The sequence below is a fragment of the Monodelphis domestica genome, chromosome 2, assembly GCF_027887165.1.
Source record: "Monodelphis domestica isolate mMonDom1 chromosome 2, mMonDom1.pri, whole genome shotgun sequence".
Lineage (NCBI taxonomy): Eukaryota > Metazoa > Chordata > Mammalia > Didelphimorphia > Didelphidae > Monodelphis > Monodelphis domestica.
In genome coordinates this window covers 237,343,231-237,358,977 of record NC_077228.1, presented here as the reverse complement: position 1 = coordinate 237,358,977, position 15,747 = coordinate 237,343,231, and the positions used below count along the sequence as shown (strand labels likewise).

Below are 15,747 nucleotides of genomic sequence, written 5' to 3'. Positions count from 1 at the left end.
TTATCCTTATTTTACAGCTGAGAAGCTGAGACAAGAAGAGGTTAAGTGAATTGCCTAGTGTCACACAGCTAGTAAGTGTCTGAGGCCACATCTGAACTGTGATCTTCCTGAGGCCCAGCACTCTATCCCCTGAGCCACTAGCGGACCCCATGACCTAATTTGTCATACTTCCTATATCTTCAACGAGAACAAAATCAGACCTATTGCTACATCCTCAAAAGCCAAGAAGTTGGAGATGCTAGGGTACAACCTGGTGGCTCTTAATTGGATCTTTGTTATTGATTTCTCTGTTACATTGACAAGTAACATTTGATATTTTAGTAGGACATGCCTAGAAAGTAAGAAGTAAGTCCTATCAACTATTTTTGTTATGTGGCTGGGGTAGATATTCAATTTATATCTTATATACAGTTAAAGATAATATAAAATTCTGTTTTCTGCATAGCTTCACTTGGTGCTGGTTGGAAGTTGTGGTGGGGAGGATCCAAGTCTTGAAAGAGCTGGTCAAAGCTATTTTTGTTCCTGGTATCAATGAGTCAATCAATCAATCAATAATCCTAGTAGAGTTCTGGAGACATAAAGTTCTATAAATAACCAAGTCCTTTACTACCCTTCAGTTTTGGACCTATTAGCTACTTACAGGGGCACAGAGATGGCAGAAATATACCCTGTCTCCAACAGAGTTTCATCAGAAATCTTCTCTTCCTTATTTATCCCATATCTAACACATGGATTTCTCTGGTAGAAAGTACAGCTGTTGCTTGAGAGCTTAAAGCTAGGAGGTAATATGAGGACATCTTTTTTACCAGAGAAAATTGGTGTTTCTACTGGGATGGAATAATAGGGTAGGAAGCCAAACTGGTCTGCAGAGCTGGCAGAGCTCACTCTAACAGTGAGATCAGTGTTGGTCCTTAGAATCCCATGCTGTCCAGAATCTCCTCAGTGCTTTGAGAGAATAGACTCACTGTCTAGTGTGAAGGCTTCTGATTCCAAGAGGATGAAATTTCAATAGGAGAAAGTGCTGACTTTATAACATAGGGAGGGGTTTTTTCTTAGATCCTTTTTGGGGCCACATTAAGTATTTACAAGACTATTTTTCCTTCCTCTTTCATATTTGACTTAGAAGGAAAGAAGCCACTGGTTGACAAACTAGCAATCAGCTCAAGAGTATCCTCTCCCTCCCCGAGTCTTATAATGAATAGTTCTAAAAAGAAACTCCTGTCCCCCCTCCTCATCTCAACTAATCATTCCTTTTCTACAGATAGAGATTTTTTTTTAAACTGAAAGAGAGGAAGGTTCAGAGTGATACTGATCTTAAAATCTCAAAGTCTGTTCAGCCAGAATTTCTCAATTTTCTTGCAGAGACAAGGCAATTATTTGTACATATAGTACACACACACTGACATGCACATATATGTTGTATATACACATGCATGTATATAAAGTCACCAGGTGGTACTGGTGAGCAAGTCAAGATTGAGCTGTCAGTCATCTCCTGAGCCAAAGGATCTCTCTGGCTACACTCAGGCAAATCACTCCCTATTCCTTTTCTGTGTGTGGAGCTTTTCTCCTGCTTATTTCCCCCTCTGGGGGCTAACTTTCTTCTCCTGAGTATTTTATGGAATCTTGGCTTATTTTTCAAACTCCATGTACCAAATATCTGTTGCCAGAAGAAGAAAAAAGAAAAGAGGGAAAATGCCTGTATTTTGCTCACTCACAGTTTGGGGTAAGTACTGACATACATTTTTATGCCAGCCGACTTTGAGTTTGGAATTCTTTGCCAGGCATGGAACAGTCCAATTCTAGGTCCCCTTCAGGAATATGCAGAAATCAACGTTATTGTTCAATTTTTAGTGTGAGCATTTATATTTCAGAAATTAGCAAATGCTACCAATGAAATCTTCAGTTATTGTTTGTTTGATTGTCTAGACTTAAGAAATTAATGGAATAAAAGGTTAATAATTCAGATTAAACTTAAAAATGTATCTTAGGTACATTCTGCCAAAAAGCTGGTTGCTAAACACCACTTGTTTACCCTAATGCTTTATCCTAATGGTTCAATCCCTATGTCATAGCCATCCACATCTTTGGATCAAATATTTCAGTCATTTAAAAGGAGAGAATGCCAACTCTTATCTTCTCTTTTGTAATCAATAAATAAAACATACTAGGGGGCAGCTGGGTAGCTCAGTGAATTGAGAGCCAGGCCTAGCGACGGGAGGTCCTAGGTTCAAATCTGGCCTCAGACACTTCTCAGCTGTGTGACCCTGGGCAAGTCACCTGACCCCCATTGCCTAGCCCTTACCACTTTTCTGCCTTGGAGCCAATACACAGTATTGACTCCAAGACGGAATGTAAGGGTTTAAAAAAATAATAATAATAAAAATAAATAAATAAATAAAAAATTGAATTTGAGCATTTCTGCTGTTTAGCAGGGTTTTATGGTCAGTAAATAAATTCTGAACTGGAAATAACAAGTAAAAAACAAACAAGAATGCCCACTTGGACTGGGAAAAAATGACAAGCAGTTTGACTAGAAAGGTCAGTAATTAGAAAGGGAGTCCTGTAGCAATAAATCTGTGATAATGAGAAACTGAGTCACAAAAGATCAGAGCTTATCTATTATTAGATACCTAGCAAGGCTAATAATAGGGGTCCACAGTACCTCAGTAACCAAAGACCTCTGATACAATCAGAATAGGGTTTTTTATACAGTTCAGTGGTTATTTAAGGTCCAGAAAGGCTCCCCCTCCCCCACCACCAGCATTGTGATTGGTTCTTCATTATGCTATCTGACTACCTGACCAGGAGTATCCATCATAGTGACCAGAAAACCCAAATTAGGCCAACATCCTCATAAGAATGAGCCCCACAGTAGTGACCCATCAGCAAGCTCTCCTTACTCTAAGACTGTAATTGAGGTTGCTCCTCTTACAGGAGTCAATGGTTCTGTGGGCTAAATCCAAGGTTAAATCCAAAGTCCTTCAGAGTTTAGGAAACTCTGACTTTAGGAAAAACTGACTAAAAAACCAAACCCCCCCCCCCCCCCAACCTCTCCATCCCTACCTGCCTAGTTCAATGACCAAACACTTTGGAACAACTCAAAAGTTGGGTTACGTGCATAGCAGAATTAAATATTAAATGGGCTTCTGGAAAGGTGAGCAAACATTATCCATCAGCTGGAAGCCATTCTCCCTTTCTTCACCTCCTTCAGTTTGGTAAATGAACAATTAGTGTGATTAATGAACTCTCTGGGGGAGAAGGAAAGAACTACTGAAAAGACTCCCCCCCTTATGTTGGAGAATTCCAATGTACTTGTGTCTTTAACCATTGAGGGCATGGTAATATATTTCTTTATCTTGCCCTCAAATCTGAATTCAAGAGGCCTCTTGAAGTAACAGGAAAACTAAGCTTTCTAGTATGGGAATATTTATTAATGTTCAAGGCAGATGGATAGACTTGGGGGTTGAGTCCTGCTGAATTACCTAGAATTACCTTAGTGCAAAATCTACTGGGTGATTATATGTCAAGGAGACCTCCATAGTAAGTAAAGTCTGACTCACAGATAGGCACCGTTAGTCTGTTGTACATATGCCAATCCTATTATTTCTTTAGTAGCTAAATATTGAATGAGCAGGAGGAAAAAAAAACTGCTATTGAAGGAAGAAAATCACTAATGACCATGTAATGAAGTCCCTTTCTAGTTGATGGATAAAGCTTTCCATCTTGGAGAATGACAATGTTCTCTGTTTCCTAGATGCATGCAAAGGAATGTTATTTTGGAAAGATGGGCATGCCCCGAAAGAACTGGCAAGGCCCCCAACATCAGAGGAATTTTCCTTATTAACAAATCTTGAGAATCTATGGAACATTCTTTTCAATTTTTTCACGACAAACCTACATTCTTTGAAATTGGATTCAGGGAAGATAGGTTGTATAGTAGAAAGAGCACTAGATTCAGAGCCCAGCAAATGGGTAAAGATGACCTCCCGCCCCTCCCCCAAAAAAAGAAACAATCAATGTTAGGGTTTTTTTGTTTTGTTTTGTTTTTTGGAAGACCAGCAAATGGATAAGCAGTTAGTGAAATTATGAACTGGGACAGCTGTTCCAGAAAGCAATCTGGAATCCTCTGAGAAAAATGACAAAACTATTTGTGCTCTGTAGCCCAGCTATTGGGCATGTAAGCCAAAGAAGCTAAGAGAGAGGGGGGGAAAAACAGAAAAAAGTCCTAAATAGAGCAAAATATTCATAGCTGCATTTTTTGTGATAGCAAAAAACTAAAAAAAAAAAAAATTGGTGCTCCATAGCTGGAGGATGACTGAACAACTAGTAGTATGTAAATTTAACCCAATAAGAAGTAAAAAATATGAGGAATTCAAATGAATTTGTAAAAATTTGGAGGAACTTATGCAGAATGAAGTAAATAGAACCAAGAAATGAATAAATAAAATAATCACAGTAATATAAGGGATAAGTGTAGTAAACAATAACTGAATTCAGATCAATTCAGTGACCAAGCAATTTCAGAGGCTTTACAGCCACAGAGGACTGTGGCTTACTCTGCCAATTCACACTCAAAGTTCCATTTTAGAAGCCCTAGAAGAGTCATTGCTACTACTTGCTCAGGATTCTAGGGGTAACCCTAAAGGACAGTGAGTGCATCTAGCACTGATGCTATTAAGTCTCACCCTTTACCTGTGTATGCCTCAATAATAGCCAACCAACAAGGCTTACTTAGTTTTTAGAAAATATCTTTACTGAGAAGTTAGAACAAGAACAAGTGTTACAAAATATTTCCCCTAAACTTTGGGATTCACTTTCCCATAAATGCACTTAATGCTTATACAGAGAATTAGCTCCATCTTAAAGTATAATGAAAGCAAGGCATCCATATGGAGAACATATGTGACGAAGGGGTACCTACTGATTCCTGGCCCTCGAAAACTTTTTCTCCCCTTGTTGAGTCCTCATGAAGTTTCCCTTAAGTGTAACTCTTTTAGGTTACCATGGTCAGTGACTTTCCAGGAGCCATAGCTGGAACTTCTCTCTATAACAAGAGGCCATACTCGCTGAAGCTGCTGTTGTAAGCACTTTCACTACTGTCATTCATCAGTGGGCAATCTACTGCCACCATTCAGCACTGAGTGCCAGGGGGACCCCTGGATTTCCCAAACATACAAGGTCTCTTAGACACTTCCATTTCATGATGCTTTTTCAGCTAAGATCAGGAACCAGTAAAAAGAGACAAAATAAAGGTGGCTATGAGCTCACCTCTGCCAAGGCCAAGGGGGAGACAATCTTTCTCCAGCCCAACTCTCAGGGGCAAATCAAAGTAGTCCCACTCCATCAAAAGAAAGTCCTTTCAAATCACAGTAGGTTACTGCATTGATCAGAATCCTCATGTCTTTCAATGTAGCAGTGTGGTATAGTACAAATCTAGCTCTGAGGAATCTGGCTCATCCACTTATATGAATGGAGGCAAGTCACTTCATCAGTCAATCAATAAACATCTATTAAATGCCCATTATGTGTTTAATGCCGGGAATACAATAAGAGGCAAAAGGTAGTTTCTGTCCTCAAGGAGTTTATAATCTAATGGAGGAGACAATATGCAAACAAATATGTAATAAGCTATAAATAGAAAATAATTAATAGAGGGAAGGCATGAGAAACATTAAGATTAAAATTCTCTGGAGACTGTATCTTAATTTACAATTATTTATTAAATAACAAAAAGCAGGCCAGAGAAAGAAAAGGCCAGCTGTTCCCCTAGCAAGCCTCCTCCAAGAGTCAGTCCAAAAAGTGCACCTACTTGCCCTAGATTCCCAGGAAAAAGGCTCCAGCTTCCTACTGGTGTTTGAATTTATCCTCTTCTTGACAGTCCTTTCCAAAGCCCCTCAGATTGTAGAACTCTGATCTTACTCTGGCCAAGAGGTTGGTCTTCCAAATGCCAGAGGTCAGGAGACCTTTAGAAAGGCAGCAAGAGTGCAGCATGCTCACTTTTCTCAATCCTATAATCTTAAGAGGCTTGTTTACAGATAAGCAAAAGGCTTTATTTGCATTCTTATTCAAGAAGAGGGTGGGGAAGAAGCAAACTGTAGCTTCATTTTAAGATTAAACTCTTCTTTTTAAAATCCAAAGGTTGTCTTGGGGTGCCAAAGAAGGGAGTACAGGCTAGTGTTAAATTTACTCAGAATTAAGAAGGGTTGGGGAAGGCTTCTTATAGAAGGTGGGATTTTAACTGGAACTTAAGGGAAGCCAGAGATGTTCATAATTGTAATGAAAGAGTGAGAGTGTCCAGGAATGGGGAACAGCTAGAAAGAATGTCCAGATCCTAAAGATGGAAGTGTCTTGTGGAAGGAGGCCACCAGTTCTAAAGTTATGTGTTGATGAGTAAGTTATAAAAAGACTTGAAAGGTAAGAAGGGGCTAGGTTATGAAGGACTTTGAATGCCAAACACTTTTTATTTGTTCCTGGAGGCAACTAGAAGCCACTGGAGTTTACTGAATGGAGGGGAGTGGAATGAAGTTGACATGATCAGACCTGAGTTTGGGCAAAATCACTTTAGTGGCTAAATGGGAGGGCAGATTGGAGTGGGTTAAAGAGTGTCTGAGGTAGAATTTGACCCCTAAGTCTTGCTGACTCTAAGTTTATCATTCTTTCTATTTCTGTGCTTCTCTTCTCTGATATATAAATGATAAATACATAAAAAAAATACTGCATTATAGCCACTAAGTTCTTGTTTCTTGTCTGAAAGACACGGTTGCATTTGTAAAACAAAAACAATGGACTCTTCCTGAGGTTCATGAAGAATCAGTCCTTTCCCAATTGAAGTTGCCAATTTTGCCCATTCTCTCTAGACTGCATTTGCTCAGGTATCCCCAAGGTGGTGATCTCTAAAATCTTATCTTACCTTATACATACAATGAAAATAAATTCCAATAACCACAATTTCAAAAAAACCTCAGAACTAATGTCAGAGCCATTGGAAAAGGTATTTATTATTCCACAGTGAAAACTCTGGAGGGCACAATTCATTTGGATAAACTGCTGAAAGCAATCTCATTGTTATATAGGGACATTAATAAAAGGATTTTTTTAAAAATCAAACATAAGACCTTTACAATTTTCCCCTCTTCATTTCTTTTTTAAAAAAACACTTACTTTATATTTTAGTAATAATTCTAAGACAGAAGAGAAAGGGCTAGGCAAACATAGTTAAGTGACTTGCCCAGGGTCACAGAGTTCTGAAGTGTCTGAGGCCACATTTGAACCCAGGTCCTCTGAACTCTAGGTCTGGTACTCTATCCACTGTGCCACCTAGCAGCCCATCTTAATTTCCTTTTGATAAAGCTTAATTTTTCCTGATAGTTCTGGATGTTCCATTACTGAAAAAGCAATATTTTTGATATGATTTCCTTATGTAACAGCAGTGGTTATGTGTGTGTATCAGTCTCCTGATCTTAGGCTGACTCAGAATCTTGACCAGATCCAACTGGATTGAACTTGTTTTTCCCTATTTTTTAGTTAGTTCTTTGTCACTTCTGTGATGGTTTTGGTTCCACACTCATTGTTTTCATTTATTGTGTTTTTAATTCTGTGGTTTTTAAGAACTGATATTACTCAAAGGAACTATACAAAAAGTTGTGCTCTTAAAGAGCACATTTCAATGACTGTTAGAGATGTTGCAAAGACTATTGGTGTTTCAAAGATCAATCAAGCCCACACTGCAATAAAATCAGTTATAGAAAAGCACAAACAGAGCAGTTGATAACTAAAAAAAACTGCCAAAAACTAGCTCTTTTTAGGTAAAATAGCCTAATTAATCTGCAGGAAAGAAGCAAAACCCTTCAGAGGGACCTGGAACCTTATGAAGTTGTTATTAATTCCTCACTGTAGAGTGAGGCATAGATTTCTAGAAATAGTGAGAATGCCAAAAAAATAAGCAAGCAACTTCTAACTGTTGCTATGAAGAAAAAATTGCTTGTAATAGGCAAGATAATGCAAAAAATTGAGTAATTTATATTGAATTCACTTTTTCATTGAAAATTATCAGTCATCCAGATGACCCTGTAAAGTTTGAGTGTCTTCTCACTAGACATCCACTGAAAAAGTTAGTGATTTTTTATTATTTCCAGTGGACCATTAAGTCTTGACCTTATTGAGATAAATATATTGATATGCTGTAACTATTGTAAAAATATAGGAATTCCCCCAAAGAGATGAAATACTATAACATAACTTTGTACCATATCACATAAGGTTAAGAAATTAATGAATTAATGAGTAAGTGAGTGTGTGTGTGTGTGTGTGTGTGTGTGTGTGTGTGAGAGAGAGAGAGAGAGAGAGAGAGAGAGAGAGAGAGAGAGAGAGAGAGAGAGAGAGAGAGAGAGAGAGAGAGAGAAATGTTTCAATGATCTGGGAACTCACCTGATTTAAATTCCACTGAAAACCCATTTGGCTAAAATCTGTCTCAGGACAGTCCCTGGTATTTTAAATCTGATATTAGGATGAAATGAGACATCCTTATGTAATTCAACAGTTTTAAAAAAAAAAGGAGATTTACTTAGCAACTCAGGACAAGGATATCCAATTGAGGACTCTGAAAATGCCTTTATTTGGGTGAAGCCTTTGATGGCAGCAGTAGGATCTATGTATAGTGGATTGTGTTCAGGGAAGACTAGCACCTCTGATGTGAGGGCTTGCTGACCCTTTTCAGGGCTGCTCATCCACCTTTGGTATTCAGCTGTCATCCAACTCTCCTCAGTGACAAGCTAAAACCAGGTTGAGGGTAGCCAGCAGGCTTTAGGAGTTGGGGGGATGTCTTGCACCCAGTATGTAAAGACATCCCTGGTAGAATGGATTGATGAGAACAATTCATTCTAACAGCAGAAAGGTGGCTAAAGCAGACATTGTGGAATGCATGGGCAGGCATTGAAGACAGAGGTCACCCACTGTATTCTAGGCCATGGCTAGTCATACTGATTTTTGTCTTGCCATTGGGCTTTCATGACTCGAAAAGAGAGTAAACATGATGACTTTGTGTAATTCTGCCTCATTTAAATCACCAGTCCTTTTTGAAAATGCATTGTTCAAGGTGGTCCTCTAACCAAGCATAAAAAAGCACCCTGAACTCCCTGTGGCTGTTTTGTACTCAGGCAACCAGGAAATGATGCTAATACCTAAGAGGTTTAGTTCCTTGAGAATTATGTTTCAAGGGAAGTTTCAGTATTTTTTGAGGAAAAAACAAGCCAAACTTGCATGCAGGTAAGGAGTTAGGATATAACTCACCACAAAACATCTGGCCTATAATTAAGGTTAGACTTGAGAAAATAGAATATAAATCAAAGGTATATTTAATATCCAGTAGAGCAGGTGACTCAGTGGTTTAAGAGACAGTCCTAGAAATGGGAAGTTCTGTGTTCAAATATGACCTGACAGTTCCTAGCTTTGTGACCTTAGGGAAGTCACCCCAATGCCTAGCCCTTGTTGCTCTTCTGCCTTAGAACCAATATATAGTATTGATTCTAAGACAGAAGGTAAGGGCTTTAAAAAAAATATGTCCAATGGAATGTATGGTTTGTGACAAAGAATATATCATAATCTTGTTAACTCAGCTCCAGATTGTATAGAACAGGTGACTACAGCAAAAGTAAGATATACTGCATATTAAACGTTTTTTAAAGATAAAAAATTCTAAGCTTAATTGTATAAGTTTAATTATTTTACTTTGTCTCACATAACTTGCTCCTCACAGCAACTGGCTTTGTGCCCTTCTGCAAATAACTTACTTTCTAGATCTCAGTTTTAGATCTCTAAAACAGATATTAGCTACTATTGTCCCTTTCAGCTCTAGGAGTCTTAAGAATCTTTAAGTAAAGCCAGGTCTGATAGACTGAATTTCATCAGAGATAACAGGTCATTTTGATCCCTATGAGATTACCAATTCCAAGTGCTAGTGCTATAAAGCAACAGGGCTAGGCTTAGGTTCATACTATAGAATCCTATATAACTTGACATTTTTCAAGAGAGCCTTGAGGTGCCTATGTTTTGAATTGTGAAAAATATGTATGAAATTTTGCTTATTTTAAATTCAAGAATTGGCTTGTCATGGATATCCATCAAGTACTCTATAGCTTCTTCTTTCAAGAATGAACATTTTAAGACTTTGTCAAGGATTTTTTAAGGTCTAAAGCTTTTTTAAGAAAGCAGCTATGAGAAGAGAAATGAAGGTTGGATTAGAGTAGTATCATTTGAAGGGGGCGGGAATACTCTTTCTAAATTAGATCTTTCAGGAGGCATATTAGATAATTCCCTAGAGGACTATTGTAGTTAAGGTACCTACTTTCCTAACCACCTAATTTACCAGAGAGGGACAATGGGAGAAAATAATCCAGTTTCACATAGAGTGCAATCAAAGGATGATTTAACCACTTGGGTGACTACAAATTCACTTGCAATTTTTCTTCCACTTAGAAAAGTGGATCCAGTAATAACAGTTCATGTACATATAGTCCTGAATAGCATACATAGCATTTTCTTTGTGTTACCCATGGCCCAGGGAGAACCCTACTTTCCATAAAGACAAATCAGGATTTCAATTCTAGGGGAGGTTTTTCTCACATGAGTTACACTCACCTAGAGTTCCACAGAAAATCTTTTAAATAAAATTTAGGTATGGTTCATGTCTATGGTTTCCATTAAATTAAATTAATTTAGTACCTTCTAGAAGAGATACTCAATATATAAAGTAGATATCTGGTAGAGGATAGCATAAGTACACATTAACAAATATTTAAGACATGAAAGAGGAGGCCATCATCCATTTTATATTCCCCTAGGAATTATAGACAACCTTGTAGAAATGCTCAAAAGATATTTCATATTCATATAAGATGATCTGAGTAACTCAAGTGACATGGTTTCAATGTTCTTAGTCTTTTTGCTACAGAATCCTTTTGGTAGCTACTGTTTTTTCCTCTGAGGAAATCATTTTTTTGCTGAACAACCAGGTCCCAACCTTTTCAGATTCACAAGGTTACTGACAAAGTTGGAAATCTTTGCTCTTCAGTAAACTTGGCTCAGGGAAAGACATACAGAAAGGAAGAGGGAGCTAGAAACTTCAGGTCTATTCTCAGACAAGCCCATACTCTTGCTGCCATATGTGTATAGTCATCATTGCATGCTACAATAAGGAAAGGGAAATCCTACTTCTCCCTGATGGAATCCAAGAGAACCAAAAAGAGCAGGAGGCTGAATTTTTGCTTTTTAAAAAATTGCTCTTGGGGCAGTTAGATAGCACAGTGAATAAAGAGCCAAGCCTGGAGTTTCAAGGACCTGGGTTCAAATCTAGCCTCAGATACTTCCTAGCTGTGTGACCCTGGGCAAGCCACTTAACCCCTATTGCCTGACCCTTACCACTCTTCTGTATTAGAATTGATACTAAGATCCAAGGTTTTTAAACAATTGCCCTTTTTTAGAGTATTGTGAGGGCAACTCTTTTCTGGCTCAGTTGTCAGTCTTCTTCAGCATTGCACCCAATCACAGGGACACACAAGGCTATTTGTTACCTGTGTCCTTCAGCAGTGAATCAGAGCACGTTTCTGACCATGGAGCTATGCATGCATGCCCAACCCCATCCAAGCAGATTAGAACTTCCCCTAGTATTCCTTGTTATATTCACAACAGCCCTATGAATTAATGGTGCAAGAACTGAACTTAAAATGAAGATGAAGAAACTATGGCTCTCTGACTTCTGTTCTATTTCCTCTAAACAAATGGGTATCTAATACTTCAGATAATAATGGTTAATAGAATTCTAATGTGAATTTCCATTTGTTTCATTCTCCAAGGTTTTTGAGGGGCTTCTGTTCTTGTGCTGGTTAGAGACTGTAACTCTAAGCAATTAGCTAGTCAGGTCCCATCTCTTCAGCATCAAACAGATGAGCTCAGGTCCCAGGTTGTAGTTTCCATCATTATAGTTCTTACGTTCAAATTCTCCATGGCTGTAAATATGGGATGGCCACCTCAGTTATTGTTTCTTTTGCTCTGATTCTGACTCTCTAACCAGGATGCTCCTTGTGTGTTTCTTTCTGTCCTAGAGCAAGGAAAAATGATTGGCTCCTACAAATTGAAGTTCATTTTTGGATCTTGCCTGCTGCTGACTCTCATCTCATGTGACACAGCATTGGGCTGGGCATCACAGAAGCAGCAACTCCAGCAGGACCAGGAGATGATTCAGGAAAAGGTTAAGGTGGAGGATCTACCACCACCATTGCTGGATCCCACTGAAAAGTGAGACATTTAGGGCTATTCTAAATTCTATGATTTTATGAATATGAACCCTTATCCATTAGTTAGTGGTAGTCTCTCAGTGATCGAGAATGACTATTGTCTTTGTGCAGTTTCATCTGCGATGTACCCTCATGTGGCTTTGGAGTCCAAAGGCTGAGGCGCAGAGTTTGTGGCACATGGGGCATAGGACACCAGTTGTTAATGAGGTTGATAATGGGTCTCCCAGCTTCACAAGGCTGTTGCTTATCTACTAGGTCTAAAGCCCTTGGCTAAGGAAGACAGAATTCCTGAATTCTAAGCCTAGGTTTTCTGCTGCATTGCAATCTTCAGAACATTCTGGGTAGTGACTCAATTTCCTTATCTTGAAAGTGAATAATCTTTTAGTCTTTTATAACATGTATTCTTAGAGTTGCCTGGAATACCAGGAGGCTAAGTGACTTGACTAGATTTTCTATGTCAGATTTAGACATGGATTTCCTGACATCACTAAAAATACTCTGTCCTCTATACCATGCTACTTGTGGAATTTGAATTATCTATATAAGTACATATCTTTCTCTACTATTTAGATTGTAAGCATTATTAACAGCATAGTCTGTTTTCTATTTATCTTTATATTCTCAGAGCAAATAAAAAATTTAAATTCTCAAGTTAATCCTTACCATCTTGGGTCATGCCTTGTTTGTCTCTACTGACCCCTGAAGAAGCTAATAATATAGCTCTAGAAAGGAACCAAAGTTGCCAATCTGGGAACAAGAAAATGTAACGAGGTGGTGGTATAGTAGAAACAAACACTGATTATGGAGTCAGTTGATCTGCATTTCAGGCCTGATCCAAGACCGATTTGTATGACTTTGTGTGACTTTGAGTAAATCACATAACTGCTTGGTGACTCAGTTTCTACATCTTCAAAAAAGGGAGGGTTAAGTGATCTTTAAGGTCCCTTTTAGTCCTGATTCCTATGATTCTAGTGGAGAAGGATCCAGAACATATGTTGGGCTCACACATTTAGGACCAGAAGTTCTGGTCCAACCCCTTTATTTTACAGATGAGAAAATTAAGGCTCAAAAAGCAGCTTGTCTAACATCACATAGGTCCTCTGACTCCAAAGTTAGTGTTTTTTTTTCCCACTGGACCACATTGTCTCCTCTTGTTCTCTTACAATTTCTATCTTCCTCTTAAGCAGTGAAACTAAAGAACGCTGTTCCATGGAAAAAAGCTTGGAATCTTTTTCCACTTGCCCTGGGTGTGTAGACTCCAACCTATCTGTGATGTTGTGATAATATTTATAAGGTACTTTGAGTTCCTTGTAAGACTAAAAAAAATCCTATGTTGAAATTCTCACCTCATTTCTTTTACCTCTCAAGTAAGGAACAAGTGGAGCTCTTTTGAGTTCCTAAGTTCTGTTTTGAGGACAAAGGAAAAAAGGGCCTGCACTGGGCTGAGAGGGAAGCAGCAGAGGAAAACCATACAGGCAATCTCTGGACTTGATTTTCTGTTTAAAAAAGAAAAAAAAATCTAGATTTGAGTCAGGCCAGCCTAGACACAATGAATCTGATGGAAAAACAAACAAACAAACAAATAAGGAATTATGGGCAGACCATTTTACTTGTCTGAGCATTGTATAACTCTTGTCTAAAACTTTGAGCCTAATGAGGACACTGCTATTTCCCGGTCTTTCTAGGACCAGCTGGGATCCTTGTCCTTGGCCAAAGATGACTCATTGCAATTCAGCAAGACACCACCAGGTGGCAGCATGAAGCTGTTGCCTTATATGTTATCCTAGTGATTTTCTGGCCTGCCCAATTTCAAGATGTAAACATTTCAGTGGAGCAAAAGAGGTTAGAATTGGGAGGTGTCTTGTCTTTAATTAAACAAAAAACCCAGCCTTCTTGTGGGATCGAGGAGAAACCAAGCCAAGAAAGGAATTTTTTTTCCTATTTGATTATTGTTATTTCCATATAAATATGCAATGTGTTTGTTCTAGTACACTTAGATTTATTGTACTAGTTAAAAAGAGGCAATGTGTTATAATGCATAAACTTAGAATCAGGAAAACCAGGATCTACGATCCAGGCTCTGGAGGTGACCAGCTGGGTGACCATGGCTGCTTGTTCTCTGAGCCTTTTGTAACTCTAGTTAAGATATGGATGTGCTAGTGTTTAGACAAGATCACAAACAGGTTCTTAATGTTTAAAAGGGTAATTGTTATGCTGTTGGTAGCATGATGTAGTGAGAAGAACACCAGATTTTGAGTCAAAAGCCCTGGTTTCAATACAACTACTACCTGCTACCTGTATGTGTATATGACCTTAAATTAGTTGCCTTACCTCTCTGAGATTCAGTTTCTTCATTTGTAAATTGAGGGGGTTATACTATATCTAAGTTGTTTATAGACTTAGAACACTTGAGTAGCAACTGGATAGAGGGCCAGGCCTGAAGACAGGAGGTCCTAAGTTCAAATCTGGCCCCAGAAAATACATTGTATTGATTCTAAGACAGAAAGTAAAGATTCAAAACAAAACAAAACACAACTTTTTCTAGTCCCAAACTGATTCATTTTCATCTTGGTTGTTGTATCACCTAGCAGAGTACCTGGCATATATTAGATAAGTGATAGGTTGAGGATACCACCCTGCATCTCTCATTGATTATTTTCTAAGGAACAATGAACATTTGTTGAATTGAATTTGATGTATTGGGTTAACAAAGGGTAAAGGATCCCCCTTCTGGCGTGTGGAGGAAGGGACTGGGTAGTATGCATAGAATTTAAACTTATACTCATTCTTCTTTAGGAAAAGACACTAGGTACTGCTACATCATGGGAGCCAAGGGGATGAGCTACTGCTGGGATCATATACCAAAAGCTCACAGAATCATAGCTTTAGAACTAAAAGGGATCTTAGTCCCTACTCTCCCCTTTTTCATAGCAGAGGAAACTAATGTCCAAAGAGATTAAGTGATTTGTCCAAGGTTATACGTTAGCAAACCTGGGATTTCATCCCAGGTACTCTGACTTGAAATCAAGACCTCTTTCCACATGCCTATGGAAGTTACTTAGTGGAATAACTGAAAGGTGTTTTCCTTAGTTAGTATATCTCACTTTCTTTTCTGTAATCCTTTTTCATTCAGGGTTGAAGATGACCATGAAAAGAACAACCCCAGCCTGGAAGAACAGACTTCTGCCTCTAAATGTTTCCGCTGTTGTGACTCTGGCTACCCCATGTACCAGCCAATGCCAATGCCTCAGATCAATATCACTATCTTAAAAGGTCAGAGTGATGGTCTTGAATGTTCAAAAATGAGTACAGGAGATCATTGCCCATAGCTGAGCAATAATACTCTAATTAGATGGGAGATAAATACTTCTGGGACAGGTTGGGCTATAAGGCAGTGGTGTCTCTGTGCCTAGAGGCACCACCCCATACCCCGAGATTCTAGGCAAGGTTGTGA

At 38.6% G+C, this 15,747-nt stretch overlaps 2 protein-coding genes across 6 annotated transcripts in view; one reads left to right on the top strand and one right to left on the bottom strand.

Moving 5' to 3' along the window:
- CANT1 (calcium activated nucleotidase 1) overlaps positions 1-15,747 on the bottom strand; it is a 129,163-nt gene that overhangs the window by 78,175 nt on the left and 35,241 nt on the right. The gene's annotated exons all lie outside the window — the stretch shown is intronic.
- The window catches only part of C1QTNF1 (C1q and TNF related 1), a 43,701-nt gene that overhangs the window by 10,736 nt on the left and 17,218 nt on the right, over positions 1-15,747 (top strand). For 2 of the 5 annotated variants that reach the window (XM_007482924.3, XM_016430738.2), the window contains 3 exons: positions 1,671-1,726; positions 12,102-12,294; positions 15,427-15,566. In XM_007482924.3, coding sequence (XP_007482986.2) covers positions 1,696-1,726; positions 12,102-12,294; positions 15,427-15,566 — 364 coding nt within the window. In that variant the 5' untranslated portion in view covers positions 1,671-1,695. Of the gene's footprint in view, positions 1-1,670; positions 1,727-12,101; positions 12,295-14,015; positions 14,136-15,426; positions 15,567-15,747 lie in introns of those variants that run through there. The other 3 variants (XM_007482926.3, XM_007482925.3, XM_056817396.1) reach the window with 2 other exon arrangements.